Source organism: Amblyomma mixtum, chromosome 2 (assembly GCF_055824585.1).
Source record: "Amblyomma mixtum isolate Tamu chromosome 2, ASM5582458v1, whole genome shotgun sequence".
Taxonomy (NCBI): domain Eukaryota; kingdom Metazoa; phylum Arthropoda; class Arachnida; order Ixodida; family Ixodidae; genus Amblyomma; species Amblyomma mixtum.
In genome coordinates, this window is record NC_143013.1 from 145,609,230 (window position 1) to 145,627,201 (window position 17,972).

At 47.5% G+C, this 17,972-nt stretch overlaps 1 protein-coding gene across 1 annotated transcript in view; it reads right to left on the reverse strand.

Moving 5' to 3' along the window:
- The window catches only part of LOC149361163 (uncharacterized), a 47,815-nt gene extending 30,730 nt beyond the window's left edge, over positions 1-17,085 (reverse strand). The window contains exons 1-3 of the mRNA XM_089572599.1: positions 16,935-17,085; positions 7,934-8,073; positions 5,820-5,912 (exon numbers count right to left, since the gene is read on the reverse strand). Coding sequence (XP_089428725.1) covers positions 5,820-5,912; positions 7,934-8,073; positions 16,935-16,971 — 270 coding nt within the window. The 5' untranslated portion in view covers positions 16,972-17,085. The remainder of the gene's footprint in view (positions 1-5,819; positions 5,913-7,933; positions 8,074-16,934) is intronic.
- Between the last annotated feature and the right edge of the window lie 887 nt (positions 17,086-17,972).

Below are 17,972 nucleotides of genomic sequence, written 5' to 3' on the forward strand. Positions count from 1 at the left end.
ATCACAAAAAAATCATCGTCACCATGGTTTAACAACGATCCGAAGCGCCTTAATAACAAGAAGAAAAGGCTTTTCCGTACAACCAGACGTGTGAACACTGACTGCTCATGAAAAAAGTACCATTGTGCTGAAAAAACATTCCAATCTCTGGTAAACCGAACTAAACGTTCCTTTTTTTCATCAGTATTACCTTCTATGCTTCGCACTAATCCTAACAAGTTTTGGAAATCCATTAATCCTTCACGCAACGCACCTATTACTTTACATGATGAGGACCATAATCTCATTCCGGAACATGATGTCTGTCGCGTTGTAAATTCTTTCTTCTCTTCAGTTTTTACTAACGAACCGTACGGCGAATTACCGCACTTCCCTGTCTTCGATCATCCAGCTATGCCAGACATTTTGTTCGATAGCAATGGTATTAGGAAACTAATTGAATCACTGAAAGTGTCATCGTCATCTGGCATTGATAGCTTGAACTCTAAAGTGCTAAAAATACTAAAAACGTGGTTAGTGTCATTTTGTGCCATTTTTTTCAACAGTCATTATCATCAGGCGTGCTTCCGCAAGACTGGAAAATCGGTAAGATCGTTACAGTCCCCAAGAAAGGTTCATCGTTTTCATGTAGAAACTACCACCCTATTTCTCTTACGAGCATCTGTTCAAAACTCATGGAACATGTTATTTATTCTCACATCGTTAAATTTTTAGTTTCGGTCAAGTTTTTTCATCCTAAGCAACACGGCTTCCTAAAAGGACTTTCCTGTGACACCCAACTAGCCCTTTTTATTAATGATCTTAGATCTCATCTTGACTTAAACATTCCCGTTGACACGCTCTTCCATGACTTTGAAAAAGCTTTTGGTAAGGTACCCCACAAAAGATTACTACTAAAACTTTCACGTCTTAACCTTAGCCACTTGGTGTTAAAATGGCTACCAAATTTTTTGACCAACCGAGAGCAATTTGTCTACGCTAACAAATCATCGTTACCTCTTTCCCCCGTTACTTGAGGTGTACCACAAGGCACAGTGCTTGGACCCTTGCTTTTTCTAATCTACATTAACGATCTTCCCTCTAACGTCAACTCAAACATCCGATTATTTGCCGACGATTGTGTAATCTACCGCCCTATTACCAGCAGAACTGACTCTGACACCCTCCAAACTGATCTAACCCAAATCGAAACTTGGTGCAAGCATTGGCTAATGTCCCTTAATATTACTAAAACATGTATGATTTCTTTTCACCGCCGGCAATCCATATTCCCTCAAAATATGTTCTTTTCGGTTTTGAAGTATCATCTGTTCTTTCCTGTAAGTATCTTGGCATCACATTAACTCATACCCTAACATGGTCTTCGCATATCCCGAACATCGCTAACGACGCTAACCGCACCGTTGGCTTCCTACATCGAAATCTTCGTTTTGCTGCCCCTTCTATCAAATTATTAGCTTATAAAAGATTCGTCCGACCTAAACTAGAATTCGCATCAGCAGTATGGGATCCTCATCAATCTAACCTTTCTATAATTCTTAAAAAAGTTCAAAACCGCGCTATCCGTTTTATTTATTGTGACTACTCTTACTATACAAGCGTGTCCTCTTTAAAATCCAGAGCATCCTTGCCTATCCTTGAAACTAGAAGAAAAATATCTCGACTATGCCTATTCCACAAGTTCTATCATTCACCTTTAGGATCATCTATCATATCAACAGCTCATCGTCCTTCAAGCCGCAACAACTGCACCAAGACCGTATACCCACCCGCTGCAAGAACTACACCTCATTTCCGTTCTTTTTTGTCATATCATCTCGGGACTGGAACGATCTGCCGCCGGAAGCCGTACTCATCGACTTCCTGCATCGTCATCGTCAACTGCATCGACTTCAAGAAAAAGATTGAGGCCATCCTTATGTAATCAGTAATCTTTATGTATCCTGTAATCTTTATGTATCCTGATCTTTATGTACTCTGTAATCTTTATATAATCTTCGTGTAATCCGCCCATCCCTCATGTAATGCCCCACAACCGGGGCCTTTGAGGTAATAAATAAATAAATAAATAAATTCTTGTTTTTTTGCTGCGTGTTATTTGTAACCTGCACTATTGTGTATAGCATGATTAACTCTTTAGTCTTCCGCACTCTGCGGCTGAACTGCAATTAATTTTTGCATTGGACCGGCCACTAGCTTTGTAGCTATCGGTCCAAACAGTGTTTATGTATATCACCTCTTCTCGCAATAAAGTTGCCATTTCAAAAAAAAAGACGCAATTTTGTTTAAAGGTTTCCTATACTTGCGATGTTGTATAGCGACCTTTCCTTCGGCCTTGAAAAGCGTGCTTGACTAGAGGAAGAGCCTCTCTTTCTTTAACAAAGTTACATCGCGTGGATATTACGATTATAGAGAGCCTGAAGAAATAGCGCATATTACATCACAAGGTCGCATTAAAGTGCATATGAAACGTGAGTTCGATGGAACGACACCAGTGGAAAACAGTGTCTGGAACCTTGCGACGACTGCACGGCCAAGAAAGCTTCGCTAGCACTCCTAAAAATAACTGCAAACTGAACACGCGTACAGAGCTAAGCTGTAATCGGGGCATATTTCTTTGAGTGAACTGTAGCACTGTAGCAGATCGAGGATCGTAGGTGGAGTGACCTGAGTGGTCATGGCCACGATTTGCCGGTAAATAATTAAAGATCCTCACTGCGTCAACACTACACGCTTGAGCAACACCGGCATTTGTATGGTGAAAAACACCTACCCCGAGCGTTTCGTCCTTCTAGCATATGTCGATATATTTACGTCCCATCGATCATGCCAAGCCGGAGTTACTAACTGAAAGATATTGGGTCCTCTTCCGATCAGAGACAACAAACAGTCTGGTCTCTATCCTAATTTGAACAAATCACCTATAAAGCTCTTGAATAATCGGCCCAGAAAGCGAACACTATAAACGAGTCGGAGCTTACGGATATGTGATACCTCGTATTCCATTTGTTGTTACTAAAATTGTCGAGCACAGAAAACAAAATAGTAGACGAGAAGCTAAAACCTGGTTCCCGTACGTATCGTAGTATCCTCGCAAAATCCACATCGTAGAGCTCAATAGCGCATCGGCATTTCACACAATGCGCAGTCGTATTTACCCAACGCCGCGCAGCAGTTCCGTTTTCTTGACCGAACCAACGTGGTGGGCTTAGTTCTCAGAACGCTATGAGATGGCGCTGCGCATTTCGCATATCTAGGGTGCCTCGATGCCAGCGCCGCCGTTCTGGCATCGAGGCACCCTACGCATATCGTCTATTGGGCTTAAATAACGGTGCACACTGCAGAAACCTGTCCTCGTATTGATAAGTATTTGATTTTTCAAAGTAAACTGCATTAGAGATAAATAGTGATAATTACAGTATTTTTTTTGTAATTCACTAAACTCCACGACTATGCTTTGTCGTCTTTCTCAGTGCAGTTTTAGACACCCACATATTAGAGTTGCACGTACTCAGCATACGTGTAACGTTGCGTCAAAGCCTTCCGTGGGAAAATCCGTGTTATTGGCTTCCAGTATTGCAGTCTACAAAAATGTAGAAACACGCTGCCTGCCGATGCAACGTATTACCAGCCATTTAGCTTCTTAGTTGACGCATGTAAAGCACACATTTTGCTTGCGTTCACTTTTTGATTCGCCAGCCATTTACACAAAACAGCTTCTTGCGATCCGATCGAAATGGACATTACCCGTTTCCGCTGCCGCAGAAGGTAGGTTTAGCAACTGAGCCCGGCCGTCAATGCTTTGGCATAGAGAAACAGACGACAAAATATGTTTAATAATCGCGTGCCATCATTCAGAGACGAAACTTTAATTGGCAAAGTTAGTTATTTCTCAACGTTTGCCAGCCCTAAACATCGAGGCTCAAATGCCACATGATATTGGCCTGCTCTATACCTGGTCCGGGCTAATGTTAGAAGAGTTAAAAAGCAATGAAACTTATCTTTTAGTCTATCAGAATTGATAAGGAAGTCTGACGTTTTGCTGTTCCCTGAGAACAATTTAAATCAACCTGAATGTGACTTGTACCGCCTACTGGGCTTTAACTCTTGCTCATATTCTCAAACCTTTTTGGACAAGGTGGCGGCGTCTGAGCATTTGTGAAGAACGCATGAGTGACAGAACAAATATCCAATGTTTCCACTGAAGCCGAAGCTCCCGCATAAAGGCAGATCGTCCCATATCTTTCGGCATGCTTGAGTAAATACGGCTCCCATGATCCAATTTTAGCTAGAGACATGAATATCGGTATCGAATATTAATCGATATTAATATCGAATATTAATCGATATTAATATTCGATTAATCATCTAATAATCCATTAATATTCGATTAATAATCGAATAATCGATTAATATTTCATTAATAATCGAATAATCGATTAATATTCCATTAATAATCGAATAATCGATTAATGTTGGAGTAATCGAATATTAATATCGAATATTAGCGAACTCGAAAAACCCAGCTGTGTCTGAATATTTAGATCACGTTGGCTGGGGTCTTGAAGATACTGCAAAAGAATATAGTGGAGACGACTTTGAAGGGTCTCTGTTAAGCCATTTCTACAGTGACCCCATTGCAGTCAGTTGGCACGAGTTTTGCAAGCTTGGCTCAGACATACGCGTAACTCTGGCTGACCGCAATACCTTATGCGTCCCCGACATCAGAGCAGAACCTCCTCTACCCAGATATCGTGTTGTTACCATTTTATTATCGTCAATCTCTTGACTGGGACACAACTCTGACGAAGAAACAGGGCGCTGTTTCAGGTGCGCTGGTGGATACTTTTGACCGAGTTTCTTCCCAACGTACAAAGCAGGTAACAATAAAAAGTGGTTGGTTGGTTGGTTTATGGGGTTTAACGTCCCAAAGCGACTAAGGCTATGAGAGACGCCGTAGTGGAGGGCTCCGGAAATTTCGACCACCTGGGGGTCTTTAACGTGCACTGACATCGCACAGTACACGGGCCTCGAATTTCTCCTCCAAAGAAATTCAGCCGCCGCAGCCGGGATCGAATCCGCGTCTTTCGGGCCAGCAGCCGAGCACCATAGCCACTGAGCCACCGCGGCGGCTACAATAAAAAGTAGGGACCCTTATAAGAAACAGATAGGGGCTCAAGTTCTGCGGCTAACCTACAAATAGAAAGTATACAGGCAATCCTTCCGATACCACTTTGAAGGACAGGCATCGGACGACTCCAAATAGATTGACGGCTAAAGAGAAGTTCCAAGGAAATCTATTGTTCACCGCAGGGAGTCATGGTGGATGAAATTGGAAGTGTGCTGAGATAAAGTGGCGGCATTTATCTTAAGACACGCTTGAGCTAAAGGATGATGAGAGAGGCATTTGGCGTGCACAAACGTTGCTGCACTGTTCACACTGATCTGCGATTGAGCCCCTGACGAGGTCTACACACCACATCGCCTAACCAGCCGAATTGACCAGCGCGACAGTTTAGAGGCCTTAGTACGAACATAAATTAGTGGCGCAAGGAGTCATCAAGTTATTAGGTCGAGCTACACCGGAACCCTCGAAATTTTGTGTAACAGCTCTCTGCAAAATAAAGCGCATACTTTCCGGCCTGGAAAAGGGTGCTCTGTATTTGTTCATAAGTGTCCGAATCCGAGCAGGGTAAGCAGAACCGCCACGTCAGCTTACCGGTGCATATCTTCGTGTTCCCCGATTTTATGTGACGAGCGAACAAGCCCTTAGGCGTTTATCGACACCTCTCATTCCTTATGTCAGGACAGGAACTTACGAGAATATCGATCCTTCCGAAGTGTTCCGCCGTCTTTTCCACACTAGCTTCCACGTCTGCTTCGACAGACACGTCGCCTCGAACAACGAGTACCTGCAAACAGACCATACAGACCATTGTGGTTTTACAGGAAAGGGAAGGCGCAGTAACTGTCTCATATATCGCTTGACACCTCAACCCCGCCGTTAGGAAAGGGAATGATTTAGTGACTGAAGAAATTATTTAAAGAATGGCAATTAGCGGAGCCTTGAGTGGTGCGCCTATTGCGGCAGCCCATTGTCAGACAACACAGGCGCCAAACAAGATCCAATACTTACGCCTCCTTTTTGCAAAAACAATTCACCTTCAAATTCTACGTAGAAGGAGAAAAGGTAGCATTCAATCAATTCGAGAAAGCAGTTAACATTCATTCCACAATGGTTTTGAAACCTGACAGTTCCGAAGTATTCAATACTTTCTTGCACAGCTTTCAAGGCGGCGCTCCGTGGAATGGTATAGTACATGTCCACCACATCAATTTGCAAAAAGGAGGCATAAGTATTGGATCTTGTTTGGCGCCTGTGCTACCTGATAATATTTTGGCACAGGGTAATCGGAGGATATCGAGCACCCTAAATGCGCATAATATCTCGACTTGCTTTAGGTGCGTTGATGATTACCTGCTTTGCCTTCCCAACAGCCCAACTGACTCCATAAACGTGGAAGGTATTCTTAATGAATGAAAAATAGTTTTTCTTGACCTTCAGTTCACTTCAGAAACCCCAAAGGGCTGTCAGATTAGATTCCTAGACCTGCTGGTGACTTGCAGCGAAAACCACACTTGCTGGGCTTACAAGCCCAGGGCAGAAAAACCGCTGTTGCGGTTTGAGCAGCGTCTTGCCTGAAACTAGGTACAAAAAAAAACTTGCCCCCACTCACAAATTCACAGCGTTGATTAACAGATCTCCTGATTGTGGGCGAGCGGCTATCCGGAGCAGTTACTTAGCGGCATTGCTGAAAGCTTACTAAGAGAAGTTATTGGGTCTCAGAAAACTAAGGAAACGAGCTATGAGGGACGCCCTGTTGTGATGCCGTACATTCATAACATCTCCCACAGAATAAGGAGGACAGCTAACAAGTACGGAGTTCAAGGGGATTTTCAGCTCCCAATTAGCTAATTGAAATGTGTGAACAGGTCAACGAGAATGAAGACCACAAAAAGAAACCTGGGTGCCACATCAAGCACGAATTCAGCTATGTAGAGTGACAAAAACGTCGTTTACAGCATTCCGCTTAGTTGTCAACGAACCTACGTAGGGCAAGCGGACAGATGCCTTAACAAGAGGCTTAGAGAACACAAAAGATCATGTGAACAACACGCAAAATCCGGGAATCTGGCACCTCACTGCGTACACTGTAAATGCACACCACTTCTAAAAAACACCAAGGTAATAGATCAGGCTAGAAACAGACGGGAACGTGAAATTAACGAAGCTTTCGCACTGCATGTTGCTAAAGATAAGCAATGCGTCAGCTCGCCTTTGGTGACTTTAGAGAGAACTGAATTAACCTACGTCAAGAATAGTAATCTTCGGCTGCTGTAAGCGCACGTGTTGATAGTTTTTTTTTCTTTTAATCCTTCACATCATTCCTGCCAGCGCGGTGCGCCCTTCCCTCTTCTGTGTATGATATGACGTCAATATGTGCATATAGCCATGTTTCTTCAGTGAATAAACAGTTGTTAGAAAGCGCTTCGTCATATGTGTTCGTCCCTTTCCGTATTGTGATAGCGCTCACCAATACCTTCAAGATTGTATTTCCAACTAGCCCCAGTAGTAGCTATTTTGAGTGCTACTTGAATAGAGGATGTCCGTGGAAAATAAAGCGTGTTTTCTAACGGTACATACATACACGTATCACTCCATTATTTAGCTAAGTATATCGCGAAATGAAAACACCTACAGAGAGGAGCTCAAATTTTGCTTTAGGGAGTATCGTCGTCAACCTTTTTTCAAGCCTGTCCTCAAAGCTCCAGTTGGCATTCATAGCTAAGCAGGCTTACAAGCCAGCAGCACAAGGTCGTAACCTTCAGCGTCAGCCTAAGTCTTTCACTGTGACGGAGCCACCCGCGTTACCTTGTCCCGGGGTATCCCTCGAGCACGGCAGTCCTCGGCGACCCTCTGCAGAGCCACCTCGTTTCTGGCCATGAGGGAGAGCCAGCATCCCAGGGAGGCGAAGTGCAGGGCCGTGCTTTCGCCGATGCCCGACGAGGCCCCTGTATAAAGGCGAGCAGCGACCAGCGTGTCGTGGGAGCTTCAAGGTTTAAGGTCAGAGCGGCACCTACGTACGAAATCGGCACCCTTTCTGCTGGGCGCCAGAAACCGTACCGAGACCGTACTGACTATCAAAAACCAAACCAGGCCATGTCAGCGCAAACGCGCAAACGATTGCAGATGGTCATGAAATCTGGTAGCATTTTCCACTCATAGCAGAGACTCCGAACCAAAGGGGGGGAGCGTTTTACCGAAAGATTTCTCCACAGGGCTCAGCACGCCCATCAAGCCTCAAACCATCGAAATGCTTGCACTAATGTCAGGTTGATGACTGAAGCACGCTCCGACTGTAGGGTGCCAATAACGTAAAACCGACTGACCTATCTTATTAGTTCTATAACCTAACTAAACCTATCCCTTTAAACAATCTAACGCGATCGCGACCCATTAAAAGATGTTGATTGATAGATACCACTTCACCAGTGTGACATGCGCACTCATACTATGCGCTGATGTTTTCTAGTCTATTCTGATCACTCCTCGCACGCACGGTTACAAAAACAGCAATTTTGTTTTCAAATTTTTTTAACAGCAAAAGAATGCGCCTTGTACAGCTGCTGCTTGCAACAAGCAGCATCGAGTTCCTTTCTCGCCCTTTTCCGCTTTATTGCCTTGTCGCGCGGGGCCCCAGAATCAGTGAGCGTTTTTGCAAAGTGAAGCACAGTTTCCAGATTTTTCAATGTCTATAATAGCTTTGCAATAGTAATGACACTAAGTAACACCTCGGAGATATGCACGTCAGGAGCAGATTTAACGGGAGCAGGAAGGGGGAAGCCGTTCCTTCGGAGCGAAGAATTCTCAGCTCAGAAACCGTGTTAGCCCAAATTTTTTCGATAGTGTGCATGTGTCGGTGTCCCCGCTCGCAGACAATGTGTCTCCGCTCGAAAGACAACCATCAGTGCCGCTGCGCAGGATGTCACGAAAGCCACGATCGGCCGCTCCGTCCAACAAGTTATTTGCGCACCCGCGCGGGGAGAACTCCTGGCAGCCAACAGAGGGCGCCAGAGGCAACATTTATTTTCTATATTTTTATTTTTATACAATGTACATTGCCGCTCTAGCCCTATACTTTCTATCACTCTCCACTTTATTTTCCTCTTCCTCTGCTTTTTCTCAGGATGGCCTCAGCTCATGCGCTTCAGGTTTCGTATGTAGATGCCGCGGCTAGCAACATCTCTCCTTCCTTCGTTATTATGTTAATAAAGAGCCGCTAATGAAAATAATAAATTTTTTCAACGAGAAAAGATGAAGAGGGCGGCCCGGCTCAACAGGCTTGACATCAACTGAAGAAACAAGTGCGCAGAAATGACCGGGATCCAATCCCGTAAGCAATGACTGCGTGTCTGTACCGAGGGCGAAACGCTTCTTCATTTAGAACACGCTAACAGCGTGCTGTGGACGCGCTCCGATATTCACACGCGACATCTGGTCAGAACTCTGGTTTCAAACAGCTGGAGGTGAACACGTGCAGTTACATTCCTGGCGCCGCATTCTCTTTTGTTCCCTTGCTGGCAACTACGGCTTTCACAGCTGTTTTCCCAGCACGAAGCACGCAGCTCGGGCGTTCTAGACAAATGTGCCCTCGGTTGGTGCGGCCCGCGAAGGTATGAGATGTCAGCACACGTTGAAGACCGCGAAATTGTCCAAATTAATCTTCAAACATCCAGTACGGCTTTCCTCATAGCTGCCATGCAGCTTTCCAACATTAATCTACAACAGTACCATAGCTGAAAGGCATAACAATGTGAAATTGAAAGTAAACACGAAGCTACACCAGATGAATAGATTATACGTACTTGGGCATTACAACCACTTTGCACAAAGCGGTGGTTGCGCTGTTGAGAAAAAGGAAATGAAGTTCCAGTGATACGCGAAGGTAGTAGAGTCATTTGTTCGCCTCAACCGTTCCTGATTGCGCGGTTCTTACGCCTTGCGTGCACTTAACTCTAGGGCGAACCCTAATTTCGCGACTTTTGAAGTTCCGAAATGCTGCCCCAAATTTCGGTATTGTGGTGGCAAGATAAGAAAATAATAAACCGTGGAGACCCTGGCTCTGGCATCGCCGTTTTGGTCGGGCTTGAACGGAGATGAAGCGGACGATGATGGCGGTGTGTTGGTGTAAAACATTTATTCATACCATTTAGAAAAAATGTGAAGGAGGTACTAAAGCTCCGCCTTAAGGGTATGACGCGATAGCCTTATTAGATTAACGCCCATACATGCGGAATTGGCCATTCCCTACTTAAGATTCATAGATCCCTGGGAGTCAACCAACTTGCTACGGTTTTTTTTATTTATTAATCCTTCCAGGATTTTTCGCTCACAGCCAACGCCTTCGACGCCGCGTGAACCTGACGCTGCTGATACTACGTACGGTGAAACGGACGCGCGGAGAGGCAAATCACGTAGAAGCGCTGCTAGGCGCCTTGCCGAAACGCGCGGGACTCAAGTTGCAGTCGTAGTTCGTCGTCATATCGTTCTCAACAAACCCGATGCCACGAACGCCAGCATAGCTTCCGCGGCGGCCCGGGCTCTTGTCACCAGGGCTCGTTGGCCCTGGAGAGTTGAGCAGCCTAGCAGGGCAGCCTCCCAGTCCTCTCGGGTGGGATGGGGATGGGGTGGGAAAGCAGGATTGGCAGGGCATGCCCCCACAGTGTGATACGTTCCGCAAACACTTCCCCATAGCGTGGACACTCGCCCGAAAAGGCCGAATTGAAATTTAAGTATTGCCGGGCACATTACAGCGTTGGTGTAGAGGCAAAGAAGCCAAGGCTCCTCCGACCTCTTGAGGCCTTTACAGGGGGGTGTGGGCATCAGCCGTGAGCGGTTTGATACAGGAGAGAGATCTCCCGAAAAGTAGTAGCCGGAATGAAATCAGGAGCCGGATCAGGCAGCGGGAGAGGCGATGCCCGGTGGTTAAGCGCGCGGGCGGCGGCGTCCGCTACCTTATTTTCCTCTATCTCCGCATGTGCTGGGGCCTAGATGATGGTGCGCCGAGTTGGGAAACCCCGGTACTCACATCTATGTAAAATTTTAAAGGTGCACTGAAGAGGAATCTGAACTTGTCTTTTTGCCGCGGGAACTCGATCTACACGTTCCGAGCTTTCTTAGAAACTGTGATTTACTGCCCTGTGTGGCCGATTTCCCCAGTTAAATCGAATTAACGTCCGGCTCCCGCCTTTTTTTTTAATTCTGCCTCGTACGGTAGGCGGAGTCGACCAACGCGTGGAGCGCCTTTCACCCAGTATCGTGGCGGCTTGCCGCTCTGCCATCCGCGGAGTAATACGTAGTAGTCCGTAGTAGCAAATAGTCCGCGCGTATTTTTATTTCTTCGGGCTTATTTTGCGGCTATATTATCTGCGAATGAAACTATTTATTCATGGAAACCTAAAAAACAAAATAAAGCGAAAGCAAAGCCTCCACGGGACTGGGTGAAAGGCGCTCCACGCGTTGGTCGACTCCGCCCACCGTACGAGGCAGAATTCAAAAAAAAGGTTGGAGCCGGACGTTAATTAGTTTTAATTGGGGAAATCGGCCACACAGGGCAATAAGTCACTGTTTCTAAGAATGCTAGGAACGTGTGGACCGAGTTCCCGCGGCAAAAAGACATGTTCAGAATCCTCTTCAGTGCACCTTTAAGGCACGAGCTGGAATGTGGCTCTGTTCAAAATTGCGGCAAGCTCCCCTTGAGTCGGTGGATCATGACTCGGGACGCTGGATCCGCGGCTGCAAGTGCGCCAGCAACTTCCTCCGCGAATGAAATGCTGGGGGCACGGAAGATGAGGCCCGGAAATATGGTGTTTTGGTGGACGACGGCCGCCGTGTACCAGTCCCCATGGTGTGAACAGGCCACGTCGGCGTAAAATACCCCTAATCGTGCAACTACTGCTCTGAAATGGCCTCCGCTAGAGCGAGGTGGTGACCATAGTCGGCATCCTTTGTCATGTTATTGGGAAGGGGGCGAACCTACAGAGCGAAGCGCCAGGCCTCGGGCAGGAATACCCGCTTCTCCTGCTGGGTTGTGTAATTGGTGCGGAGGCGGGTCAGAAGGCAGCTACCCGCAAGCGTATTGGGACTCTACATACACAGGAACCGCAAGATTGACAACACGCTAAAAAGCTCCGCAAAGTGAGGGACCAGGTGAGCCGTATGGTCCGCCAGGTATCAAACAAACGGGGGGGGGGGGGGGGGGGGGGGGTTGCGATGCAAAGACGCCCTGTGGCTGGCCAATGCATTCGTAGCCAGCCGAATCCTGTATTCGGCACTGTACCTGCACCTGCACAAATGCGATGAGAACGCTGTCGAAATGATTCTCCGCAAAATCTACAAGAGAGCTCTCGCCCACCCCACTGCAACAACAAACCAACATCTCCTCGGCCTGGGGATGACGAACACCTTTGGGTAGCTGCGCGAGGCTCATCTCAGCAATCAATACTTGACGGCGGTTTGCTTTACTTGCGACCACATGCTTGCGACCATTTAGGCGACAGCGTATGCAGCTCGTTCGGTTGAAAAGCCGTCGGCGTTGTAGTTGTCAGCACCACGCGTCGGAAATAATCGTATCATGCCAACCGTCCGTCGCAGAATGTTTCGGACGGTGTCATGCTATACGGCGCTTCGTGCTGCTTAAACTTACCTGTCAACTTAGAGCCCAGCTCTCAACCGGAGTTCGAAGCGGAGACCTATTATCGGGGCCTCCTATTATCGGGCGCAGTGCGGGTGTCCACTAAAAGAAGTGAGACTATTGCCCATCCTATGGGGATGCAAAACCCCATGGGAGTGGCAGCGACTTCCAGGCGACTGTGAGGGCCAGTCGCGCGCGTGAGGTCCGATGCCAGAGCGGAGGCAGGCCTGGGTTTATACCCAGGTTGGACCCACGAAATCCGGCACCGAAGGCATGTACAAATTCAAAAAAGTTTTCAAATACATGCTACTTCCCTCCGCACGCGGGGGCGTGCAAGTCTGGTTACCGACGTGTCGGTTTCTGGTTACGGAAAAACCAGGTCCGCGCGGGGGTTCACAGTAGCCAGGCTCTAAAACGACGCCTCGGGGAAGCGGCTTCACGGCCGGCCGCAGGGCTGTAATAGCCTTTGCGGGACGCCGAGGAATGGGGGCGTAGTACGACCTCGAAGCGTCCGGCAAAAACCATCGATGTTATCGAGTATCGGTGGAGTAGGCCCAGGCTATCTCACCCTCAGCCACGTTCTTGGTTTGTGGCCCGGTCGCTCGTCCTTGAACACTCCCTCCTGAGTAGAAGAGCAAGCTGGGGGAGAAAATAAGTGCATGGTTGGTTTGTTGGAAGCACAGATGCGTCCCCACGGAGGTGTTAGGTCATGGTGCTGAGGGCCGGTGGGCCGATAGGCTGACAACCTAGGACTTCTACTGGCTGGATCACATCACATATACTTCCGGTGTTTGAAAAACCGCGAAAAGCACTCGATGATGAGTAGCTGGCTGGTCGGAAACAAACCCTGTCATGGAGGGGCCCCAGTTAGCTGACCTCGTGTTAGGTTCTCCTGTTTTCGGCGCTCGGAGCCCGCTGCGTTTGGTGGGTGGTCGGACATCCCGTGAGCGGGGCCGCACTATTGGGCAATCTCGATGCTCTCCCTGCTATGGTCAAGCAGGCCAGAAATGGAGTAGAGATAATTGCAGGGTCAGAGCACAATTCCATAACCCACTCCTGACAACCATTCAACCCATCCCTTTTACCCATCCTTCTCGCTACTTCCCAGGGGAGATCAGGGGAGTCTCCCCGGGCCCGCTCCCCCGGCTGTGGGTAGCTGTGGTAGCTTTTTCCCTATTCTTTTCACTTTTCCGCCTACGGGTGGTAAAATTATCATTTGCCCACGGGCCTATTCTTTTATTTTCGAATTGGGTTAAGCATGTTGTACGTATGTGATGGAGGCAGGGGCTTAATATTTTTATTTCTTTTCAGGTCGCCCCAACCTAATGTATCTGACTGGGTCATTTCCTTTCTTCAAAAAAACAATCTTCGAATCGTCCAACGGGCAAGGTGTCTCGCTGAACCGGCGATGGCGTTCCGTGGACTTCCTGGTAGCGCTGCAAGATGCTGTCGCTTTCAGCTCTTAAAGGCGAAGATTATGCGCCCCCCATGGTTACACTTTCGCTCCGTCAGCGACTTGGCGAATCGAAGTGCCAAGTAAGTAGACATGTTTTTAAATGAAAGCGCCGCAGCTTGCACCTGCGTAAAGCAATAATCGGTGCGGCGCCTCAAACTAGAACATCGTTTGCCGGCCGGCCAGGCAGGTCCATCAGGATGTCAGAGACCCTGAGGGCTCACGTCTTGCCCTCCTTCACCCCGGAGCCTACTCGCCGGCCTGCCGCTTATGTGACAGCCCAAAAGCCGACTACGCTCATATACTATTCTCCTGCCCACCACACTTACCCACTGCCTCTTGGAACCTAAGCAGTCCGCAGCAGTGGAAGGCTGCTTTGTCCAGCACCGCGCCGAATCTCCAACTTCGGCTGGTATACCGGATGTCCCAGCTAAATGTAACCAAACTTTACAAACAGGCGAAGTGTCCTAGTCCAGTGAAACCAACTGAGGGTTGTTCATAGTCGCGTGGCTTAGTCTTGAGTATTTTTTCGCTCATCAAAGTTAATTACTTAGTTCAGTTTAATTAGGCAGCTTTTTAATTATTGACTTCAGGAAGAAAGTGTCAATGCAAAAGTTTTAGATCGCCTCGAAAAACCGCTAGTAGTGCTGTTTCCGTCCAGTTACGATTTACGTAGCTTCATTTATTGGCCTTAAAAAAAGTTGTCACGTGACCAGCTGCTCGCTCACTTATTAGCCCCAATGTGCACCCAAAGTCTCATCGAGGAGAGGACTTCAGATAAAACAGATTTTATTCTTTAAGGCGGGCCTTGGCACGTTAAAGTGGCACGGTTGTCATGTGGAAGCTTTTTCTTATTGTGCGGGTTATGGTTAAAGGCCGGAAAAAAAACTACTTTACGTAAATATTACTTTGCTGCAAAGGTCTCAGTAAGCTGTTTCTCAAAGCGATCTACAACTTTTCCATTGGCACTTTGTTCCTCAAGTCAATAATTAAAAAGTTAGCTATTTAAGCTTAACTAATTAGTAAACCTTGAGGAGCGAAAAAAATACTGTAGACTAGGTCACGCGACTCTAAACAACCCTCATTTGGTTTCAGACGCTTAGGACACCCCGTGTTTCTTAAAACTTTGGTTTCATTTAGCTGGGACACGTGGTATATACTCTGCAGAATGCAAACGCTGCGGAGAGTAGGCCAATCTTAACCACATCATGTGGGCCTCCAGTAAAAACCCTTTAAGCGGAAAAACCACAGAGGAGCAGTGGGAGATCACGCTGCGCAGCTCGGACCTGTGGCAGCAAAAGTTGCTCACAGAGAGAGCTGACCAGGTCGCCGAGATCCAAGAAATCAAGGCCACCAAGCGACAGTAGCCCGCCTGCGCCAGAAGAGAGCCTTCCTCTTCAAACACTCTATAAATAAAGCTTACTCTCTCTCCCTCTCTCTCTCTCTCTCTCGGCTGGTGACCTGGGCAGAGGACGACGCGACTAGGCACGGCCTGGACGCCACAACCGGCAGCCTGAAGGCGGCCCGCAGTGCTGCTGCATTATTTTCGTTTTTTAGGCCTTCAAATTAATTCATCACCACTCCCGGTTCTCAGTCTACCTCGTACAACTAATTCATACTCGGTCAGAACTCAGGACGGCAGAGGAAAGATCATTCACATTCTTGGCAGCATTTCCCACGCACCTTCCCTCCTATTTCGACGTCAATTGACAATCGCCGTCGAAATAGAGCTGCGTGAATGGAGCAGTTTCCAGAATCTGCGGGAAGGGGGGGGGGGGGGGGGGGGGGGGAGTCTTTACACACTCTGCCCTTTTGCTCTTTTCTGGATATTCAAAGTTCTGTTCTTGGTGCAAATTACATTCCTGATTTTTTTCGGACTCAAGCCTTCTAGTCTAGTGTGACCAAATATTCTCCTGTAGCGTCCCTATAAGCTTAAGCCGGTACACGAAGAACAGTCAGGAATTCGTTGACATCTTCCTAGAACGGCACATGCTGCAAAGCCTCACCGGAGGCCCAGCCATCCATTTAAAATAGTTGTTTTTTCAAGTTGAATGCTCAGTTATGATGGTTTTGAAAACAGTACAACGCTATTTTCAAAGTAGTTAAACAAGTTTTTCTCCATTATTTCTCAATATACTTTGTATTTTCTCATTCAGTGTTTCGCCGCCGCGGTGGCTCAGTGGCTATGGTGCTCGGCTGCTGTCCCGAAAGACGCGGGTTCGATCCCGGCCGCGGCGGCTAGAATTTCTTTGGAGGAGAAATTCTAGAGGCCCGTGTACTGTGCGATGTCAGTGCACGTTAAAGAACCTCAGGTGGTCGAAATTTCCGGAGCCCTCCACTACGGCGTCTCTCATAGCCTTAGTCGCTTTGGGACGTTAAACCCCATAAACCAAACAAAACCAACCATTTAGTGTTTCCTAACTTTGACGTCGAAAATAAAACGAAACGTGACATGAAACATGAGACGAAGGCAAGGCGAGCATATCTCCTGTCCTCGTCTTTTGACTGGGGTCATGTTTAGCGCTTTTTTCATCGTTCAGATTTATCCGCCCAACTGTGCATTCTATCTACAATGTTGATTTGACCGTTTTAGCGTTCGCGAATCCCCGTTAGCGCGTCAGTTCACCTCGGCGGGGCTAACGACCACCGAATGCACCTACCCAATTTTCACCCACGTGACCGATGTCATGTTACCGCTTTTAAGATCGACAAAACATTTGACTTACCAGTGATCAATGCCACCTTTTCCTTCAGGTCTGGCATCACGCAGCGACCAAGCCCAAACTGTTGCTGTACCAGCGGTGACGACTATAGCAGAGGTGATAGAGCGATCTGTCCGTGTCCAAATGTCACGTTCCTTCTAGATAGGGCTTTCGGCTGCAACGGATAAGATAAGCATTAGCCTTGGAGTCAAGTAGGGAGACCCGGGAAGACTGAGTGCCCTCGCTAGGCAAGTTATAGCGGACAAATAGAAAGCGTTCGCGCATTGCAATCGAGGTTTCCAATTTGCCGCTTCGCACGTGAGCTCTTGTTTAGCAGAGCGTCCTCCCACGTATATGCGTGCCGCCATTGTGGGCAACAAACCTGATAACTACAAAAATCAAACGGAGGGACGGTCTCGGTTTCGGGCTACGGTTTCGGGCAATACAAGCGACTCAAGTTGGATGCGTTCATTTTTTTTTCACAAGCAGGACGGCATTCTGGTGGAATCGAGAGAGCTCACGGTATGCAAAAATAGCCATACGCACCCTTCACTGCAACCGGGGGCCGCAAGCAATATGCGAAATTAGCGCGTAACTTGGCAAGACTCCATGTCAACCCAGCCACTGTCAGAACACATTCACTATCACTATCAGGTAATTATTAATGCTTTAAATAACAGGACCCTATAACGGGAAAGAAACTTGTGCTTTTGCGCCTGGTGACCAGGAGGCGGATCCCTCTTTTTGTAGACCGAGTCGTCGAAACGCACCTAGATATAAAATTATGTGCACGTATTCACCGCAGCTGAACCTGGCTTGAGGTGTGTGCGCAGAGATACGCCGGGAACATATACAATCCCGGATGCTCGCCACCTGTGCCACCAAAATGTGGGCAACAAGCCGCTGGCGAGGGCAAATTACGTACTATAAAAACTTAAAAAATAGACTACGGCCACATAAGAAGGGTAATGCAGCGCTGTGTATGTCCTCTACTATTTACCTCCTGGGGGGGGGGGGGGGGGGGGGGGGAATCCGACTGTGCGGCCTGCCCGTGGCCCCCCC